We start from the raw sequence: 22,314 nt of genomic DNA on the forward strand, positions 1-22,314 counted from the left end.
CTTACTTGTGCTGGTAGAAGTCTTTCTTGTCTGCCGACCCCAGGCTCTGCAAGACACAAGACAAAACAGTTATGTTCCTTTAACCCATGGCTGAGCAGTGCCATTGATGAAGATGTGTGAGCAGGAAGGGCCGTGCCTGGGCTGCGTGTATGGCTGGGCAGGCTGGGGGCATGCCGGGCTGCCAGCTCAGGACCTCTGGCCCCTAACACAGTGCAGACACAGCCTGCAGTCACCAGGGGTGTGCTGAGAAAGGGTCACAGCAGCAGCACGAGGATGCGTTGGGTCTGAGCCCGGCACATCCACATTTGCTACTGCTCGCAGCAGTGCAGCACCACGCATCAGGGCAGCCTGGAAGCAGGACAGGGTGTGGGGCCAGCAGAGAGACCCACAGTCACGGAAAGAGGTCCATGAAATTCTTCTGTCCAGAAAAACCCCAACAACATGCAAAGCGAGGACAGCCCGACGCTCATGAGGTTCCCACGCACCCACACCTGCACAAATGCCAGCACTGCCACCAGCACGGCCTATTGGAAGCCCAGGGCCATCCCAACCCTGGGGGATGAGGGGATGGGACGAGCACAGGGAGGCCCCCACCACCAGAGGGATGCATTGGGTGCAGCATGAAGCTCACGGCGAGACAGACAGACAGATTGATGGATAGACAGACAGACAGATAGGTGTTTGGATGGACAGACGGACAGACAGACAGACGGACAGACAGACAAACAGACCCACCAAGCCAGGGCGGCAGCACAGCCACCGTGCCTCCTCCTGCTCCTACTCCCAGGGACGGCCCTCCCCTTGCAGCCCACCAGCACGGGGGCCCCGGGCAGTGGCACCGGGCAGCCTTGCCACCGTCCTCTCCCTGTCCCCGTCACCACGGGCGTATGCCGGCTGGCGGGAGGCACGCTGGGCCCGGCAGCTGTTGTAGTTTTGCTCCGTGGTTGCCAGGCAATCGCGAAGGCAAGCGCCGAAGCAGCAGCGGGGCCGAATGCTAATAGGGACTGGGAGCAATCCCTGCCCAGCCCCGAGGAAAGCCCCGGGCTCCGGGCACTGAGCACACAGGGCAGCACTGTCCCAGTGTCCACGGGCAGGTGTCCGTGCTCTGGGCACATTTCCCCGGGGCTGGGGGCACCCACCCACTCCCAGCCCCGAGCCAAACCCACGGCACTGGGAGCATGGGGATGGGGCTGCGCTGCCCTCGCACTGTCCTGGAGACAGGGATGTGCCCAAGCTCGGGCCTGGGCAAAGCTCAGTGGGCGCAGAGGCAGCGAGGGGAGACAGCGGGAGCCCCACATGATGAGATGCGAATGGGGCAGGAACAGAGCAGGGCAATGATGCGATGGGAGCTGTGCTCCAGCCAACAGCTGCACCTCGCACCAAGCAGCTCCCCAAGACGAGGTGGCTTTCGCTGAGGTCTCTTCTACGCGTTGCAATGCTCCTCCTCCTCCTCACTGAGCCTTCCTCCCGCCTCCCACATGCAGAGGCCCCTTTGCAGCCTGTGTGTGCACCGTCCTCATGGTCTTCCTCAGGGAAACATCCTTTCACCATCCCCTACCAACACATGCCTCATTCTCACCCCATTCCATCACCAAAACACACAAACTCATCGATGCTGTGGCAAAAGCTCCCAATCCCGGGAGCACCACCCATACATTGGGCACAGCACTCCCAATGGGGATGTCATTACTTCCTTAAACTTGACACCTAAACCACAGGGTGCTGGATCCCAAACTATGGCTACAATGCAGTTCCCAAGCCATGAAAAATTCAGTTTCATCCACTATCCATGCTAGTGAGGATCACAGAGTGATCCTCAACTGGTAGCAGCTCCACCACCCAATGCACTGGAAATCTGCACCCACAGCCAGAGGCCAGCCCCAGCGGAGCTCTGTAGGATGGCTCCCTCTGACCCAAGGCAGCTCAGAACCCCGGGTGGCCCAGCACAGAGTTGCCAGCAAAGCTGGCACTAAGAGCCCCACACTGAGAACCCCACAGCTGGGACTGTGGAGCCCCAGAGCTGGCACCAAGTGCCCCACGGCTGGCACTGAGAGCCCAATGGCTGTCACTGGGAGCCCCACAGCTGGCAGCAGGAGCCCCAGAGGGCAGGCAATGGGTTAATGCGAGCACATTGAGCAGCTGGTTTTTAAGAGTCACGGAAAACTCAGGGGGTATTAGATAGCTGGAATAGAACGACGAGGCACTAGCTTTGGAGAGAGGAAAAGCAAAACAAGAAAGCGGGGAGCGCTGTAACAATGACTAGCCAAAACATCTCATTTGGAGCCTTATTAAGAAAACAGCAGTCGAGGAGGGACAGCAGAATTCCAGCACCATGTCCAAGGAGTCGGGCCTGGAGCGAGACCAGCAGCCGAGGCTCTGCTCCTGGCTGCCCTGCACCCCGCTGGCTGACCCCCCCCCTGCCTCCCCACGGCCCCCACGCAGCCCTCCTCGCTCTCTCCCCAGAAGAGAGAGGGTCTGTGCACAGCACACAGCCAAAACTCCCCCCACATTTCATTTCTTTCTTCTCAGCACATGCAAGGGGTGAGGACATGCTCTTGGCCACCTCTATGTGGGATGCAACTGGAAGCCCTTTGGTGAGGAGCCGCATTGCCCCAGGGCAGCGACAGCCCCACTCCCCCTGCTCCAACAGCTCTGGTCCTGCTGTACTAACAGCCCCAGCCCCATTCTACCACTGGTCCCAGTCCCTCTCACCAACAGCACCAGTACCGCTGCACCAACAGCCCTGGCCCCACTGCAGAACATGGGGTGATCTCAGCTGATGGTGACGGGTGGGGACCACGGTGGACAAGTGCCCAAGGGAAGCACCACTGGGTGGATGGATCACAGTAATGAAGCAGAGCGGGATGAAACAGGACGGGAACATAAGCCTGAATATTTGGAGAAACGTGCTGGCACTCAGCAAGCTGAAGCCATGTCCAGAGTGGGGAGAGGATCAGCATTCCTAGGTGCTGTGAGGGCCATGCTGACCTGTGCAGAGCTCCTGGCATGCAGGGAGCTGGGACAAGCTCGGCTTTCCCCACCTATGCCTGAGGACTGAAAGGCTCTCTCTCTCAGAGAGCTCTCAAAGCAGAGCAGAAGGTGGCCTGGTATATTCCTCTGCATTCTGGGCAGAAAGGTCAATCTCTCCTGCATTGATATGGGCTATGGAAGTTTTCATCTCCACAGTTATACAACACAAAATTGAATGCCGTCCGTCTCACACGCGTTGAGATTGGGATCTGCTGGCTGCCAGGAGAGCTGCATGCTGGCAGCTCGAGCACACTGATGCGAAGAGGGGGGCTCTGAGAGCTGCAGAGCCACAGGCAAAACAAACCCAGAGCCACAGAGGCTCTGGGAGGGCTCTGCTGATGCCACGGGGAGAGCCTGGTCGTGGCAGGGGACAGGAGGTGCGAGCATCCCTGCGCTCAGTGCGTCCCCCACACCGCAGCGTGAGTCACGTTCCACGGGGCTGCCGTGCTGCCTGCCACTTGCTCATTTCATTGATGACTCAGGGCTTAGGAAGCACGTTTGAAATCCCTTAATGAAATAATGGAGAGAGTCGTTTCTATCGGCATGTATTTTTAAAACAAATCCTTGAGTGAGGCTCGTGCCTAGCTCCGCCGTTCTGCTCCACAGATGGAGGTGAACAGCTTCGGGACAGAGCCCAGGGCACTGGTGGGGCAGGAGCAGCCCCTGCACAAGGCACATCCCAATGGAGGTGGTGGTTGGGAGCGAGGGCGCTGCCTGGCTAAGATGGGAAGGCTGAATCCCAGCATGGTTGGGTTGGAATGGCCCGCCCAGGCCCCAGCCCCAGCCCTGCCATGGGCTGGCTGCCCCCCAGCTCAGGCTGCCCAGGGTCCGTCCATGGCCATGGGCACCTCCAGGGACGGGACAGCACAGCTCTGGGCAGCAGTGCCAGCTCCTCACCTCTCTGAGTGAAGGATTTCCCCCTAACATCTGACCTAAATCTCCCCCGTTTTTGGATTGCTGGCCAATTTGACTAATGAAGTGCTATCCCAGGCTGTTACCATCAGGACCCTCTTCCTCTCCCCACGTCAGCATCTCAGAGCTGGGCTGCTGCTGCTGCTGCTGTCCTTGCTTTGAGAAGAGCACCGCTCTTCCACGTGATGCTTGGAGCCTGCCCGAAAGTGCAGCATCACCAGAAGCACCAAGAGGGCAAAAGGTGCCTGACGACAGGACTAATGCAAACATCAAACATGAGACCATGGTGAAGGACAGCGCTGAGCCCTGAAGCTGAACCGCGCCAGGAAACAACAGCCACGGGGCTGGGAACCATGCTGCACGGCGGGGCCGAGGCAGTTCTGCATGATCCGTTTCTTCCCACCACCACACATCAATCCCGCTGCACTTTTTACTCCCCGAAATGTTGCCAAGCACGATCTGAGCTCATCTTTTTTTCTGGGCAGTGTCCCTGGGAGAACCACATTACGAGCGCGGCTGAAGAAGCCTCATGCAATTGTTTAGAAATGACACCAAAACGATCCCCAAAGACGAGCAGCTGCTCGCAGGTGGCAGCGTTCTCAGCCATTCCAATAAAATCTGGCTCAGTACTCCCAGAATAACCAATGCCCACACAAACAAAAGGAGAGACAAAAACTGAGGGAGGTTATTTTTTCCACGCTGGTAGAACGCTCCACCAAACAAACTTGTGGGCTAATGCTGATCGAAGCCCACCCCCCAGCCCTGCCCCCAGCATGGCACTCATGGGCACGGGCACCTCCCGCCCCTGTCTGCATTTAGCACAGCCTCAGGCAGGCAGGGGAGGAGCTGCACGGGCAGCGGCAGGCAGGGGCTCTCACAAGCAGCGTGCTGCTGTGCACGTGCTGTTTTCCACCTTTGCTTTTTCCATCTCAGCGGCAGCCTGCAAACTGTTACTGCAACTTTGAGCACGCTGGGAAAGCGCTGTGCTTGGGCCGAGGCGTGCACTGGGGAGCCCAGCACACAGGTGCCACTGGAGCCCATGTTCCACTCCTCTCTGCTGCTCCCCTCCGCTGGATGCAGCTGCTGGGATGCATTGGCACCTGGGTCATGGCAACCTGCACTGGGGGATGTAAGGGTGGAGCACAGCCCTGCTGGAAAGGTCCTGGGGGTACTGGTGGATGGCAGCTGGACACGAGCCAGCAAGGTGCCCTCACAGCCCTAAAACCAACTGGATCCTGGGTGCACCAAAGCAGCGCAGCCAGCAGGGCAAGGGAGGGGATCCTGCCCCTCTGCTCTGTGCTGTGAGACCTCACCTGGAGCACTGCATCCAGATGTGGAGCCCTCAGTACAGGAGAGACATGGAGCTGCTGGAGCGTGTCCAGAGGAGGGCCACAAAAATGGTCCATGGAATGGAACAGCTCCCCTATGGGACAGGCTGAGAGCTGGGGCTGTCCCGAACCATCATTGCCGCATGTGAGGTTGCAAGTCGGAAAAGCCTGTGGGAAATCCCCGTGGATGCCACACGCTTCTCCAGGAGCATCCCTCCCCCAGCAGCCCTGCAGGAAAGGATGTGCAGATCCCCCCGGGCCCCCCCAGGCCACACTGCTGCTGCCCCACGCGCGGCCCCGCACCGCACTGCCCGACCACCACTAAGTGCTGAGGCACCAAACCCCATCAAGGAAGCGCGAGACACGCTGCAGAATAATCGGAGAGCATTTTAAAAAGCCCGGAGGGGGAAAAAGCTTTTTGGAACGCGTTCTCAATCTCATTAATTGGGAAGACAGCCTTGGAGGGGGAAAAAAAAATAAATTATATTCCTCCCCAAATCATTATCCACTCTGAAGAGTGTATCATATGAAAACAGTTATATAAAAGAATAAATTATATTTGGAATGGCAGGAACCCCAGAATAAAGCTAAGAACTCTGATGTTCCCATATAAAGATAGGAGACAGTTATCTGTTCCAAATTTTCGAGTTTTCTGCCGTGCCAATTCAAATTCACTGCATACCAGCATGGCCATATAAAGGGGACTCCACCCATGTAATCTTGGAACGAGCTGTAATCCCCCAAACTATCAATTTAATGTATGGGGATACAAAATGAGACAAGAATGTACTGACAGAGAGCGCAATCCATTAGCTCCGTGGCAGAAGGCACCAGAACGTGTGCGCAGGAACAGCTATTTAAAGTGACATTTGCATTTAAAGACCGGATCTGAAATTAAGATTTCTGCACGCAGACGGTGTGGATTCTGCCAGCTAAAAGGCCATCTCTGAATCCAGTGTGAGTTTTGTTTCTCGTTTTATTTTCTCCTGTTTGCTCAGCGTCACGTTTCTTGGCCGGCGCTGGGAAGAAAGCGGCTCAGGGTCGGGAGTTTCCCAGCTGGCCGTGCAGCCTCCCAGCCCGTCCCACTCGGGCTCCCCCGTGCTGGTGTGGTGGGAACAGGGCCGCTCCGGAGCTGCTGTTCTGGAGGTGTCAGGGCTCCGGGTGCCCTCTGTGACACGGATGGAGCCAGAGGGCGGCACACACACACGCAGGGACACAGCGTGCACGGACAGCCCCGCGCTCCTCTGCTCCTCACCCCGTGCGCACACTGTGTTACATCCCAGGGGGGCAAAACACCCAGTTTTCCTGTATTTCTGCAGGTGCAACGTGGCTGCAATGAGCCCCATCCTGTGCCGAGCCCTTCCCACCATCCTGCAGCAGGACCCTGCCCCTTGCTCCAGCGCTGCCCTCCCGACAGGGGTGCTCCCACAAGAGCCGTGCTGCAACGCGGGGCAGCAACGTGGGATGGCACACGGCCCCCACAGGGAGACTGCCCGGCCCGGGGCGGGAGGCATGGACACACCGGGTCAGCTAAGTGTTTCCATTCAAGCCAGACAGTGACTAATAACTCCATTAATTTGTTACTCAGTTAAATTTTTCAGACCCACGAGAGCCAAATGGTTGTTCCAAGTGAAGAATTCCTGCAAGACGCATTCCTTCCCGCTGCCCCAGGAATACCCGGGGATCCATGGCTGCAGGACAGAGCTGACAGCCCTTTCATCCATCACAAACAACATCACGCTAACCTTTCCTTTATCCCTTTTCCTCCACGAATGCCATTTACTGGTGGCAAGAGCGCGTCACGCTCCCGCAGCGCTGCGGGAGGTGGGGGCTGAGCGAGCTCCTTGTGCTGCCACTGCCACACATCAAACAAACGAGAAAACAAACATTTGTTTTATTGGCATTACAGCTGTCGGCGCAGGGAAGGAAAGAGCGTGGCCCACAGAGCATCCACCTTCCACCCCTTCTGCATCCAACGTCACTGCATGCATGAGCTTCACCCGGCGGCGCATGGAGGCTCCTGCGAGCTCCCTGGAGGCACGGCACACAGAGCTCAGCTCGGGCACCAGAGCTGGGATTGCTGACGTTATGGGACCCACAGCCATGCTCTTTTTATTCGGCCCTTCAGAAGACATGTGCCAAGAGCCTGCATCGTGCACCAGGGCATCCCAGCTGGAGCCTGGCGTTCCCCTGCAGCCTGGCTGCCCCCGAGCCTGGGGCACGGTGAGGCCCTGCTCTGTGCTCTGCAGGGTGCCCCCCCCTTCCCACCTGCTCAGAATGGACCTGCTCCCTCCAAGACCGCACTGAGATTCAGCTGACAACCAAGCTTCAGGCAGGCCTCGGGAAGCCAAAACAGAACAAAACATACATTTGTGACGTGATATCACCCCGGTAAATCCTTGCGCAGGATACAGAGGATAAATCACCAGACCTTCTCTTACAAAAGCCCACTGCTTTCTCTTGGTTGGTAAACGTGCAGCCCTGCAAAGCCCACAGCTCCAGCAGCCCCCCGATGCCAGGTGCAATGCCACAGGGCACGGAGCAGAGCTGCAAACCGCCCGCCCCAAGCCCTGCTCCTGGAGCGCTCAGCCTGCAGACCGCTCTCAGCACATCGCAATACAAGCTTCCAGAATCTCCTCGGGGCCACGGGGACGTGAGCACCCAAAGCCCCAGAGCCGGGCCACCAGGACCGACCCCTGTGGGTGTCCCCAAAACGGACCCTGCACATCTCTGGGTGGTGAGACACCAACTGGATCACAGCCTGGCTCACCGCGTCCTCGGGCTCGCTCCATCCCGTGCCCAGTGAGGCACACTGACCTCCCCAAGCACAGGGCAGCATCCAGTGCTCCCACACCACCTGGCAGCAGTTCCAGCTCAGCCCTTCACCTCGTGCCTCCGAGTCCCTTTATCCTCCCGGCCTCCATCGCAGCCAGACGCTTTGGTTCACATCAGGCTTTTCCCAAATGATATCCCGGGGTTCCCCAGCTCTGCAAGGTGCACCGCTCACCATCTCTGCCGTGCTCTGGTCTTCACAGGGGCTCCAGCTTCCTCCTCCTCCTCCTCCTTCTCCTCCTCGTCCCCTCCCTGCCCGCACAGCAGCCGCCCGTTCCGGCTCCATTCCACAGTCTCTCCCCACGATTACAGGGCAGCACAGCCACCCCAGGTGAGGTGGCAATCACAGACCTGGAGGCAACTTCCATGGAAATGTCCCCTCCCAGCTCAGACGTGGGTTTATCTGCCTGGGAGGAGCATCCCACACCAGCACAGCGCGGTGCCTGACCTGTGCCTTGCCATCCCAGGATGCAGCAGTGCTCCACAAGGAACAAATTGCCCATTTGCTGCTTTCCTCCCTCTGTCCCACGGCAGCCCATAAACTCACCTCCTTCCTTGCTGGCCTCGCAGCCCCTCGTCCCAACCAGCAGCACCAGCCCCATGGCACTGGGTCCCTGCAGGGTCCCTAAGCCCCAGCCCCAGCCCCAACCTATCGATGCGTAGAGCTGCTTCAAGAGAAAAGCACACATCTGTCTCCATGTGGGGTGATAAGGGCAAGGACCTGACATTGCTGGGAGAAAGAGATGCGATAGCATTTATCAGTGTGGGGATGACCATGAGGGCAAGCTCGGACCACAGGGCCCGGCCCCATGAGCTATTCCAGCCCCACACAGCCCCATCCCTGCGGGCTCCAGCCCAGCAGCCTCCATGGAGCACTGTGGCAGGATTTGTGGCAACAGCACAGAAAAACACATGTGCCAAGGATTAGATGACCTGGCAAGCCATGAGCACAGCCAAGGATGGAAAACAAGCAGTCCGTGTCTCGCCATGGCACCATGGAGTATCCCTGCATGCACAGCTGGCACCACGGTGTACCCACCCCTACAGGGGCTGCCCCAAAAACGATGCACAGAGCCACGATAGGCACACGTGGGTGTCTGTGCTCTGGAAGCAGAGCAGCTTCCAGGGGAAGCTCAGCACCTCGTGCCCAGGCCCTGGGGAAGCCCACCCGCATTCAGGCGGCATTCGGGCTGCTGCGAGGGAAGAAATTAAAGAAATCAATCATGTTTTGTTCGTGCTCAGTAAACACTCGCTGGAGAGCCATGATTCAGCCTTGCATCTGCTCCTCCCCAGCAGGAAGCTGCGGTGCCGGTTACTGCGGTGGCTGCAGGGCACGGGGAGCTCTGGGCTGGCATGGGGACAGGGATGGGGACAGGGACAGGGACAGGGGCGAGGGATGGGGACAGGGACAGAGGGGTGGATGGCACAGCCACACATCTGCAGCGAGAAGGATTTGGTGGGGATGGGGAGAGAGAAAGGGGCTGGGAGGAGAGTGGTTCAATGGGGAGAGGCCACTCCGGGGTCCCTGGGGATTAGGGGGGAGTAAAGAGCTCGGGAAAGGAGAAACAGGGAAAAGAGATGAAAAAGCCACTGGGTAAGGGACGTAGGAGGGGAAAAAATAAAAGGGAAAAAAAAAAAAAAAACAAAAAAAAACCTTGAAAAGAAATCCTGGGGGAATTGTGGAAGAGAAGAAAGCGCGCAGACACGGCGGGCGCGCCAGAGCCAGAGCCAGAGCCAGAGCACAGGAAGCGCCTAACGAGGCTGGAGACAGAGATACTACCGTGCCGCGTGACATCATGCCGCGCCGCAGCCCTTTCCAAAACAGCTCCGAGCTGCAGCGCGGGGCACAGGCACTGTGCTGGGAGCTGTGCTGGGAGCTGTGCTGGGAGCTGCCCTTGGCCAGGACGGCCCTGGGGTCGGCAGTGGGGGGACAGCGGTGGTGTGGGGCTGGGTGCGTGGGAAGGGGCATTGCAGAGGGTGTTCTCCGATTGATACACACACAGTGGGTCCTGAAGTCCCTGTTCTGCGAAAGGGTGAATGCTGGATGCTCCCGACAAACCGAGCCAAGGAGCGAGAAACAGAGACCCAGAGGGCAGCAGGGCACGTCCACAGCTGGGGCAGCTCTGGGGAGGATCTCCGGGCTGGGCAGGCAGCAGTGCCACATAGCTCCCTGTCCTACAGGGGCTCTGCATCCTCCCAGGGTCTGCACAGGACTCCCACACTGAAGGCACCCAGCAGCCACGCTCCCAGCACCCTCCTGCAGGAGATCTGCCCTCCGCAGGTGCTGAGCAGGTGGGAGAAACCCCTCCTGGAGCCTCTGTTGCCCCAGAGCTGCCTGCACCCCCCAGCTCCTCGCTCCCAAGCCCTGGGGCTTCCTCCCTGCCTGGGGGGGCTGACTCACATGCTGGGAGAAATTAATAAGCACGCACAGGAGAAGGCTTCATCCCTCCACCAGCAGCATGAATCACGGCTCTGCCTGCCTGTCCAACGCATTGTTCAGCACTGAGTCAGTACTGCTGTGCAGGTTAACAAGGGCAGAAATTAAAAGCGATGGTCCATGAAACACAGCAGCGCCGAGAAATTATAAGGCAGTGCTACTGTAAGGAAGCTAATGGGACTGCCCACGGAGCCCCAGAAAAGACACACTCCGTGCTCCAGCTTCTCACCAGCTGCCTCTTTGCAGCCAAGCTCCCCAGTGCCCCTGTTGCCTCCCAGTGCCCCCCAGCGAGGGGCAGCACTCCACAGCCACCAGCTTTGCACTGGAAGCCTCACACACGCAGCCCTGGCTGGGGGAAGAGCCCCAGATGAGCAATGCGGGTGGCGGGGCCGGGGGCCGTCCCCAGAACAAAAGCCCCAGCTGCTCTTGTGAAGAGCAGCTGCCTCCATTTCCCACCCAAAACAGCTCCTGCAATGCAGCGGTGCATCACCAACGCAGACAGCAACTACGTCTAGAAAGTACATTGTAATGTCAGCATGGAACAAGAAGCTCCTGCACCCGGAGTCCTTGGTGTTGCTGTGGAATGGCTGCTGTGGAGCACGTTGAGTGCTTTTGGGGCCCTCACCTCCAACAGCCCTCATGCTTTGCGACCTGGCAGGTAGTGAGTGAGTACACCAGTATGGGCTCTATTGCACTCGGAGAAACATGGGAGCAGAGCCTGACTTGGTGGAGCAGAGGGAGAGAGAGGAGACACTCAGTTTGGGAAACGGGGTCAGCTGCTGGGCTGCCCTGGTACATGAGCATGAGCATACCCTGGAAACATGCACTGTGATCCCTTCTGATCATATCAGCCACCAACGACTCTCATCCAGCACCCGCTGATGGATCAGCTTTGAAGATACTGTGCAGCAGCAAGTTCTGCAAGGTTACGTTCTCTGGTGCAAGAAAGCACTTCCCCACGGCAATGCTTCACTCGCTTCCTTGCAGCCTTGGCTAATGGACTCACACCCAAGAGAAAGACCAAAATGTCTCCAAGGACGCTGTGACTCACGGTGTCACCCCACGCCGTGCTGGGACCCCAGGGTAACTCCCACCCACCACCAGCACCTCTCCTTTGTCACTGCAGGGCTGGGGGTGACGAACACGACGCGACACGCACCGCTCCATCCCGCCCGGCAGCCCCACAAAAAGCTAATCTGAAGGAACCATCAACTGAAAACAAAACAAAATCTGCTCAACAAACCGGCGAGCACCAGAGGACCCATTTTCTCTGACAAGGATCCAATTCAGCTCTAAGAGGACAGTTATTATGTATTGAATGAATGGCAATCGATTATTAAGAGCGCATTCATCGGGACTGGGTAAATGTGTAAGAAGATACCCACCTATTACATAGCTGTGAAACCACACTGAATGCGCTCCTAATGACCAACTGGTATTTACTTAACATTCAATATCCATTGCTAGGGAAGGTCTCTCTAGATTTAATAAGCCTCTGTTATTTTATGTTTAATTAAATACCGTCCACTATTAAAAACATATTTAACTGAGGTCAAAACCAGTAAAAACTGTATCCTATAACACAGCTGTTAAACCTCAAATATCTCCTTAATGATTAATTGGGATTTAGCATGATTGCTGTCCGACAGAGAGCTCGTGGAAGCCAGAAGCTCCAAGATTCAAGGACAAAAGTGCTTTGCTTCTGCAAACAATTCTGCTGGTTGAACAGTTTGGCTAACAGAAGCATAGCAGGGCAGTGGGAACCTCAGCCCAGCATAACCCAGGTTTGGAAAATTCAATGTACAGCACTACCACGCACACAACACCTGCGCAGCCAAGTGGGGAGCTGGGACACAGTGCCCCACATGCAGGGACTCCATGGGCTGGGACACTCACATGACCCATCCTGCTCAGTCCTGTCCAAGCTCTACTGCAGAAGCTCCAGGGCCATGCTCTGGGAGCCTCCCGATGGGACATGTCCCATTGGGATTGCCTATGGTTGAGATTGCCAGTGGCTTGGGATTGCCAAAGGCTTGGGATTGCCAATGGTTGGGATGGCCAATGGCTTTGGATTGCCAGTGGTTGGGATTGCAAATGGCTTGGGATTGCCAAAGGCTTGGGATTGCCAGTGGTTGGGATTGCAGATGGCTTGGGATTGTCAGTGGTTGGGATTGCAAATGGCTTGGGATTGCCAGTGGTTGGGATGGCCAATGGTTGGGATTGCCAGTGGTTGGGATTGCAAATGGCTTGGGATTGCCAAAGGCTTGGGATTGCCAGTGGTTGGGATTGCAGATGGCTTGGGATTGTCAGTGGTTGGGATTGCAAATGGCTTGGGATTGCCAGTGGTTGGGATGGCCAATGGTTGGGATTGCCAGTTGTTGGGATGGCCAATGGTTGGGATTACCAATGGTTGGGATGGCCAGCGGGCTGGCTCCATGGTTCGTCACCCACAGCAGCTCCTCCAGCAGGAACCAGCGGTTCTGGGAAGGAGCTGGTGCTGGATTTGCTACGATGGCCTAAGCCTTGCTCTCTCCGTGCCACTCGTCATCAGCATCACTGGGCACAGGGACAGCGGCCTCTCATCTAGGGGAAAGAAGCTTGAACAGGGAGCAGGGAGAAGCTGAAAGCATGTTAGCACTTGAGAAAAAGCCATTCCACCTCAATGACCTCCTGCAAGAGGATTTGATTCTTCTTGTTTTCATTCTGAAAGCCCTTCAAAGCAAAATCTGATGCTAGCAAAGAATTAAATAGAGCAGTGCATACCCACACAGATTGCACAAGAAAACAAAGTTGAAAAAAGAAACAGTGAGAACAAAAATGAATGCAGAAGAAAAGTTCAAGAGTGGAAATCCCAAGGGTCTTCCCCTCCTGTAGTTCCCTCCTAACCTCAGGTATGCAATGGCATCGGGGTCAGGCAGCAGGCTGCACGCTGCCATCCTGGGATGTGAGTTAAGAGCCAGAGCTTCAGCTCAGCACCGGGCAAAGCCAATGGCAAGAATGCTGTGAGCTCACCGCGTTGCTGGAGGAACTGACCACAGTGCGGGGCTATAGTGAGATGTCTCAAGCAAGTGTCAGCCCTGGGCAGCTGGATGGGGCTGAGACACTGCCTCGAATCGTGTCCAAGGAGAGACTCATCATCCTGCCACGAATGTCATTCCAAAGGAATAAGAAGCCATCGCTGGCGTCTGACAAGGCTTCGTGCTGTGCACTGCGACGAGGCGGGTGCTAATATCCATACTGAGCAGGCACCTCTTGAGGAAAATGTCGAGATAATTAAGTGCTTCTGGCACCTCAAGGGATGCTGGGAGTCCCAGCAGCGCTCCCCGAGGGAAGCATCACAAAGCCAGCCCAGCGCTTGCCTCTGCCTCGTGGCTGCCAGGCTGGCAGCTGCCTCTCCAGGTGCTCCAGGGACAGGATGGGAATGAGGATCCCATGGGAGGATGCTGGTGGAATAACCATGTCACCAAAGCCACTCACCTCCCAGATCTCAGCACCAGGAGGGAAGTCCATTTGGTCCTTCTTTACTTCCTTTTCCAAGTACTGTTTTATATGTATATACAAATGCACAAAGTGCCTATTTACTCTTCACAACAGCCCTCCCATGAACTAGCCATACCACAGCGGTAAGCAACTCATGGCAGATACCATCTGCATTACTTCAAAGCCACGCAACACATTAAGCAAATAGCAGAGGTGTCTGTCTGAGGAATATGGTGATGAAGGACGTCTCCATCTCCAGATCAGCCTTGGGGACCTGCTGTGACATGGAGCGCTGCCCCGAGATGCAGGGCAAAGAATGTAGCACCCGATCCATCCCATCTCATGCAGGAAAAGATCAGTGGATGGGAAGAATCGGGAGCAGCTCCAGGGATGCCTCCCTGGTCCAGCGGAGGAAGGAGATGCCTGCTGCAGACACGTTCGTCCTGCCTGCTCCCCTTGTGTCCAGTCAAGGAGCTGTGCTCATCTTCCAGTGGGTTCATCTCTGTTTGACTGACTCTACATAAGGATCCAAGAGCCCTGCTGAAGTCATCAAGCCACTACTGAATGTTGGCATCTGTGAATGACTCCTACGGGGCATGGGAAACCTCAAGAGCTGCACCTGCACAAGCACAAGGGTTTGCTTGCTTCAGTTCACCTTTTGGTATCCTTGCCACACAGTGATTCCCATGAAAGATGACTCAGGAGTACCTCTTCCACCAGCAGAAATAGGATGTCTTCAGCTGAGGCTCTAGGCCACGTGCTATAAAGGTCAGGGGGGCATTGTGGAAGAGTAGGACAAGGAAACAGGGCTGAAGCAGCCCCTGCACCTCTGCTCCCACGGCAGCATGACAGCAACTCGGCCAAGGCTGAGGGCAGGCCAGCCAAGGCCTCGGGGGCAGGCAGCAGCAGGGGGGTCACAGCGGAGCCAAACCCCACCTCCATGCCTGCTGCAGCTTTCTTACATCCCTCGAGTCACAGGTTTCACATCTTTCTCCATTAGCTGCCTGCAACGGAGGCATCGGCTCCAGTCATCCCCGCAGCCACTGTTCCTCTGCTGGTTTATGCACCTACACCCATAGCAGCCTATGGCACACTGGAGATGCCCATTTCTCTCCATCCCCCTGGACATACAGCCCAGACACCAGTGCACGCCGAGAACTCCATCCTGACCCAAGCACAGCAGCATAGCACGGCTTAATTCATTACAGCCTGCAAACAGCCTTGAGATCCTCCCCTGCTCTGTAACCCCGGGGCTGCTATTTGCTTAACCCCGCCGAGCAGACGGGGCAGGCACCCAAAGCCGCAGCAGCACTGGCTGCTTCAGCCGGCCCCGGCCCCACGGAGCAGCAGCAGATGGATTGGCTGCTGCGAAACAACAACTTCCTTCTTTCTTTTTGCTCAAGTTCGCTGGGGTTTAGGCTGTGATTTCGGTTACGTTTTGTGGCCCGCCTTTCTGGAGACAACTACCCTCCTGATGCTGGGTGAGAGCGAGATGTCTGAAACCACGGGCAGTCGTGTTTATTTGGGTTCCAATCTTCCAATCATTCAAAACCCTGGGAAAATGAAGCTACGTTGCCGGGGCGAAGCTTTTGTTCCGAAAATTGGTTTCAGTCTGGGGGTGATGCGATGCCCGGCCAGCCCCTGCCCCCTGCTCCCCACAGCTCCGTGCACCACGAGTCCGCAGGGACGGCAGCCCCCGAGACATCCGGGGAGCACGCACCGAGCCTGCCCCCCGCCAGAACCCGACACCGCGCCGGAATGTAGAAAATTGCAAGTGATACTTTAATTCCACCGTCACTCACTGCCCGTAGCCCCGTAGCCCCGGCCATGGGAAATAGTGGGGCAGGCGCACGCCTGGGAGCGCCCGCACGGAGCACAGCCAGCCCCAGCGGAACCCGCCGCGCTGGAACTGGGCTGTACTGACCAGCACTCCCAGCGTGGGCAAGTCGTGCCCTGGTGCCCTGCACTGCGGCCCCACAGCCCACCCAGCGGTCACACCAAGTGCTTGTGCCCAGGTCCTGTGTCTCTGCTCAGCCGTGGCACCTCCAGACCCTGTCCCATCCGTGGGATGCAGCCTGTGCCCTGCATCTGCTGCTCCCCAGGAACCAGGAACCTGCGGCTTCAGGGCTTGTCCCGTTTTGCCTGGTGCCTGGCGGAGCTCTGAAGTGATGCAGAGGCAGAGCAGAACCAAAATTAAACACAAGAGAATGTGGAAAACTCAGAAAGTCCATGTCCTGCCCACTAGGAGCTCAAGAACTGCTGAGGTTGGATTTATTGTCAGGATAATTATCAGATATAGGAGGATGTGAACTCCAAACTCCCTGGGACAGCTTGGAGTTGGATTTAATACCACGCAGAGCTCAGCCAAAAGTGTTACAAGAGGAGAGGGGCAGCACACTGGGATGAGGGCTGCTCTCACATTTCAGGAACTTCCTGCTCCAGTTTCAGATCTTCCTTCCTTCCTTTTAGCTGTCCGCCTCAAATCAGTGGTTTTGGAGACCAAGGAATAACACGATTCCCTGCTGTCGCTCTCCAACACAGCTCAGGGTTCCATGGCACCCAGTGGTGAGGGACAGGCGTGCCCGAGTGGGTGCCACATGCCTCAGCTCAGGACACCTCCCTCAGCCCTGTCTGCACCCTGGGAGGGGCCGAGCATCCTCCTGCCCACCATGGCCAGGAGCAACCAAGCCAGGACCCAGCCCGCACCATCCCATGTGGCAACAGGGGCAGCAGCGGGTGAGGTCCCATTCATAGCATCTTAGAACCACTGGAGGATGACCTGGCACTTCTCCTGCTGGCACAGCCACCGTGACCACCGTGATCATCGTGCCCACACCAGTAAGGTGCTGCAGGTATGGATTAGGTCCCCACAGTGGAAAAACTCAATAGTATGTGGCATTAAATCCCTTTGTGGCACTGAGATGGTCCCTAAGCTGAAGTTTCTGGACCACAAACATGGGACCTTCGAGGTGCCAGTCCTCAGCCCCTGGTTGAGCAGGGGACAGAGACTGGGGGGGGTTCTAGGAACTCACAGCCAGGAGCAGGAAAGCTGTCACCAGGCAGCTGTCACCCCTCTGCCACCAACAGGGGCTGTGGGGACCGGCGGGTCCACATGCTGCACCCACTGCCTCCTGCCCGCTCCCCATAGCTCTGCTCTCCTCTGGGGTTCCACCTGCAAGCAGATCCCTCAAAGTGGAGAGCAAAGCTGAACCAGGGGCACTTTTGGAGATGCACGGCCCAGGGGGAGCGCAGCAGTGTCCCGGTGCCTCCTGTGCCAGACCCAGCTCCCAGGAGCCCCGTGTGCCACCTGCAGCACGCAGCCCTGATGTGCCCGGGGCAGGACTCCCCGTTCCAGCAGCGTTCCTGCAGCACAGCCCGGGGTTTGCTTTGTGCTCTGCGTAGAGGGGAGAGTGCAGAGGAGAGATGAGAGGAGCGTCACGCCGTGCGATGGAAGAGGGTAACTCGAGCTGTGGTCTACCCTACATTCCTTGTGGCTCCAGCTCCCCAGCCAAAACAAAACCAACATTTTCCTTTTTTTTTTTTTTTTTTTTTTTTTCCCCTTTCCTTGAGGCCAAACAGGAGGAGGGGGCACCCCCGCAGCACTCAGCCCAAGTCCCACTGGCTGGGACCCAGCTCAGCTCCGCCAGCTCCCGACGCTGCTCCCAGCAGCACACAGCCCAGCCTCGGGGTCCCCCCGCAGCGACACCTCCACCCACCCACCACAGCCCCAAGGGCTCCCCCGCTCCCCTACCACCTCCTAAAACCTTTGCTGTGTTTATGGGAAGGCTCCTGCTACCCACAGTGTCCACAGGGAGCTATGGGGCAGGGTGCCAGGAGGGGGCACCGAGCCCCCGATGTGCCATCCCGTGCCATCCCATCCCATCCGCCAGCAGGAGCTCACTCTCCAAACTGCTGCCCACCCCAGCCCTGAGCAGTGGCTGCGCTGGGTTGGTGTTGGCTTGGCCATATGGCAGGACTGGGTGGCAACGTCCAGGTGTGATACACCAAGAAGCCCCCTGTGCTCGTGTGCGTACATTCAGCATCTGACCCCTCCGGGCTGCCCCACTGCACGGGGTTAGAGCTCACATTTGGGCACACGATGCCATTCACCTCCCAGCCCCGTCCACGGACCAAGGGGCCTCGACGGGCTCATGGCAGCAAGCTGCCGACAGGGGAAAGAGTTAACGCTTCCCCCAGCTCAGCTCGTACGCTGTTATTCAATACATTATTGACGTTGAAAAGTCGTCACGTTACAATCCAGCAGTCCACGAGTATTAAGAGGAAAACAGAGGCATGCAGAGCGAGACACACACCGCGAGCAGTGGGCCCCTCCGCGCTACGGTTACGTTGCTGCACACAAACTCCTTTCCCAGACTTGGTTTCCTCCCCCACCTCTCCCATTTGGTGCAAAACCCACCCGCTCGCTTAATGCCACTGTGAATCCCCAAATCCCGCTCCCAGGGGGGATTACCCCGGAGGGGGGGGGGGCACGGCCGCGGGCTGTTCTCAGGCTCCAGCAGCTCTGATGCTCTGAGGCTGACAGCGGTGCTCGGGGCCAAACCCTGCAGGGATGGCTCCTGCGTGGGACCCCCCGGCCGTGCCCGGGGGCTGCGGTGGCTGCAGGGCGCTCGGAGGGGACGGCAGCACCTGCCCAGCGTGAGGGCTGGGGCCGGGCTGCCGGGGCTGCTGCTCGCCAGCCACCGCGCTCCCCGCTTGTATTTTATTTCATCCCCTGATGGGCGAAATGTGTCCTTAATTTGTCCTAAAAGAAAAAGAGGGCGAGCTGCATTCTCACATCCAGAACGAAGACAACACGCAAAGCCCTTTAGAAGCCGGCGCCACACATACGACGCGCTCCTTTTTCTAATTAGCGACGCCTTTCCCAGCGAGCGGGGTGGTGGGGCTGCACACCAGGCCCCACGCCGCTGCCCCTCGCGCCCCTCCGTGCCCTCCCCGCCGATCCGTCCCCAGAGGGCAGTTCTGGCTCCTCTCACGCTGCAGAAACGGGGGTTCATCTGGTTTCAATCCGGCCCCTCGCAGTAGCTGTCACCATGGGTTTGCTGGCAGGGTGAGGGATGCCTTTCTGCAGCCCCTTGCCAAAGCGGCAAGGATTCAAACCTGTGGCTGCGGCAGACCCCAGCGCCCCGCTGGCACACCTTGGCCACACGGGGCAGAGCACGCGGGTGCCTGCAATGAGCGGACACCGAGCAATGTGCCACGGGCAGCGCATGCCGGGCTCCAGCCAGCACCTGTGGCCGCAGCACAGCGGCGTGGGCTCTCCTGGTCCCCTTCCCCTCCCCCAGAAAGCCCCAGGAACCGCAGGAACCGCAGAAATGCATCCCCGTGCTGCAGAGCCTCCCTGCGAAGGGCACGCTGCGCTGCCGGGGAGCTCCGCCGCCCGCACGGCCTGGCCGCCCGCCAGCCTCTGACAGCAGCTGTCACATAAAAGCAAACACTTAAAACCATTACATTTACAGCAGTTTATCTCGAACGCCGCCTAAGGTTTTGACGTCGCTCCACGATGACCGAGTTCAGTGGGTTCCCCCCGCAGCCCCCTCCTCCTCCCGGCTCGCCGTGACGCCACGGCACAGCGCTGAGGTCACAGCCTGCCCCGTCCCATGCAGGGACCTTCCCGTGCAGTGGCCATGAGCTGCGTCACTCCATCCCTGGGCACAACACAGCCAGCATCCCCCTGCCACAGAACAGCCGATGTCCTGCACCAGGGGACGCAACCCCTTCTGATGCAGCCCCAGATCCTGATGGTTTTAGGGCTGTGAGGGCACCTTGCTGGTTCATATCCAGCTGCCATCCACCAGTACCCCCAGTCCTTTCCAGCAGGGCTGTGCTCCTTCCTTACATCCCCCAGCTTCTGCTGACAGTGGGGTTGCCATGACCCAGGTGCAGACCTTGCACTTGGCTTTGTTGAACCTCACGTGGTTCCCCTGGGCGCACTGCTCATCCTGGCTGGCTCTCTCTGGATGCCATCCCGTCCCTTGGCTGTGCTGACCGCCCCGCACAGCTCGGTGTCATCTGCAGAATGTTGGGGGTCACTCGATCCCAGTGTCCATGTCACTGATGGAGATGTTGAAGAGCACCGGTCCCAGCACTGACGCCTGAGGGACAGCACCCGTCACTGCTCTCCATCCGGGCACTGAGCCATTGACCACCGCTCTCCAGGTGTGATCTCATAACCAGTTCCTCATCCATCAACCAGCCCCCATCAAATCTTTCCAGTTTGGTGAGAATTATGTTATGGGGGGCTGTCTCAAGGGCGGTACTGAAGTCCATATAGATGACATCAGTGGCTCTTCCCCTCACTGACGAAGTTACACCACCGTACAAAGGCACAGGCTGGTCAGGCAGGACCTGCCCTCGGTGCAGCCATGCTGCTCGTCCAGTCTCCCCTCCCTCTCTCCCATGTGTCTCAGCAGGAGGATCTGCTCCATGATCTTCCCTGGCACAGAGGTGAGGCTGACAGGCTGGTATTTCCCAGGGTCATCCTCTCTACCCTTCCTACAGATGGGTGTGACATGGCCTCTTCTCCAGCCACCAGGGTCTGCAGCTGACTGCTGTGACTTTCCACGCATCATCAAGAGTCACTTGGTGACTACATCAGGATCTCATCAGGACCCACAGACTCATGGATGTTCAGGTTGCTGTTGTTCAGGTGCTGCTCCTGATGCTCAGGTCCTGGGGCCGTGCATTCAGGTGAACACAAAGCGCAGCATGGCAGGATGCCACCTGCCCACCCCCCAGCGCTCCCCATGCGGTAACACACTTCTGGGTGCCCCCGAGAGAGGAACCACGGAGCAGAGCCCCAAGCTCTTGTGGTGGGGTGGGGGGGACAGAGATGCCAAAGCATTCCCCATAGCTTCCACCCCGCTCAGTGCTCATCTCCCATGGTGTGGATCAGCCATGCACAATTCCCTCAAGGAGCAACGCAGCGCTGGCACGGCCCTTCCATCACTGGGTGTTTTCCTCACAGCTCCCACTCTGTTTCCTGCACTCCTCCTAATGACGTGACTTCTTTTCTGTATGCACATATATCTATTAATTTTACGCCTAGTTTCTAACCCTTTGCCAACAACCAAAAATCTGCCGCAAGAAAAGCACAAGAGCCCCAAACCAAGCACCCAATGCTTCCAAACCAACACGTGGCACGTGGGGCTGGGAGGAACGCGAGGTGCAGCCCCGTCCCGCTCCCTGGCTCCCTTCCGTGTCACTGCAGTCAGAAATGCACTGTGCAGCGGGGTGATGTCCCCCCTGGACAGGGCTTCGATCGGCGTCGCCGTCACGAGCAGCCTCTCATTCTCCTTCCTGCACACACACGCATCAATGTATACGTATGCATACGAGAAACCCTACTCGCAAGGAAAAATAGCAGCAGGAAATTAAAAAGGTTCGTGTGACAGCGTGAGCACGGCTGTAAGGCACGCAGCGCCTGCTGCCCATGCACAGCAGCACGGCCCCTGGTGCACAGGGAGCACCCGCAGCGCGCTGCCGTGCTCACACACCTCGGCTTTTCTCTGCCATGTTTCACTTCGCCGCTTTTACTTCTGCTTCCACCGCTGCAGCTTTTGCTTCTTAAGGCGCAGGTGAAAGACCAAGAGCCTCAGCCAGCCCCTGCACAACAGACACGGTCTCAGCAAATATTTTCGAGGCTCCCGTTCTAAGTGTCTCTTGCTAACATCCTACAAGTGACCCTGCTCAGCACCGGCACCTCGTGGGGCTGGGGCTGTCAGCAACCCACTGTGGGCCGAATTATGAACAGAGCAGTGGCACCGACCCCTCTCCATCCCAGTGTGCACGGGTCCCACAGGACAGCCCCACGAGCACTGCCCCGAGCATCACAACGCCGCTGCGACCATCCTCGGGCCTCCACCCGCATCACAGCGTGCAGCCAGGAGGGAGGAAGGGAAATGGGACCTGCAATGGGTTCGGCTCCGTGGGAGAGAGGAGGGGGGGGGGTCAGGGAGGAGGGGGTGAGGCAGGAGTTTGGGAAAGCGGGAGCCAGACAGCCAGGGGATTTTGCTCCGCTTCGCCATCGCCTTGAGTGCTCCATGGGGTTGGGAGCAGCGAAACCCGATCGGCCGTTAACCCTGGAATGCGTGGAAATGACAACTGCGCATAACTCCGGGGAATCCGCAACGGTGCCCCCGCTCCCGGAGCGGCAGCGCTGACCGCGCGCCTGCGGCATGAGCTCATCGCGGGGCTAATACCCTCCATGAGCCCAGCCTGCAGGAATGCGCCGCGCGCTTGGGGCCGGGGGGACGCGGGGGGACACCCACCTGCCCC

The 22,314-nt window shown here is 58.0% G+C and overlaps 1 protein-coding gene across 10 annotated transcripts in view; it reads right to left on the reverse strand.

Moving 5' to 3' along the window:
- The window catches only part of LOC110405722 (ankyrin repeat and fibronectin type-III domain-containing protein 1-like), a 132,727-nt gene that overhangs the window by 45,842 nt on the left and 64,571 nt on the right, over nucleotides 1-22,314 (reverse strand). For 8 of the 10 annotated variants that reach the window (XM_021411292.1, XM_021411297.1, XM_021411296.1 and 5 more), the window contains one exon: nucleotides 6-46. In XM_021411292.1, the coding sequence (XP_021266967.1) occupies nucleotides 6-46 (41 nt within the window). Of the gene's footprint in view, nucleotides 1-5; nucleotides 47-735; nucleotides 942-22,314 lie in introns of those variants that run through there. The other 2 variants (XM_021411300.1, XM_021411299.1) reach the window with 1 other exon arrangement.

This window comes from Numida meleagris, chromosome 13 (genome assembly GCF_002078875.1).
Source record: "Numida meleagris isolate 19003 breed g44 Domestic line chromosome 13, NumMel1.0, whole genome shotgun sequence".
Taxonomy (NCBI): Eukaryota; Metazoa; Chordata; class Aves; order Galliformes; family Numididae; genus Numida; species Numida meleagris.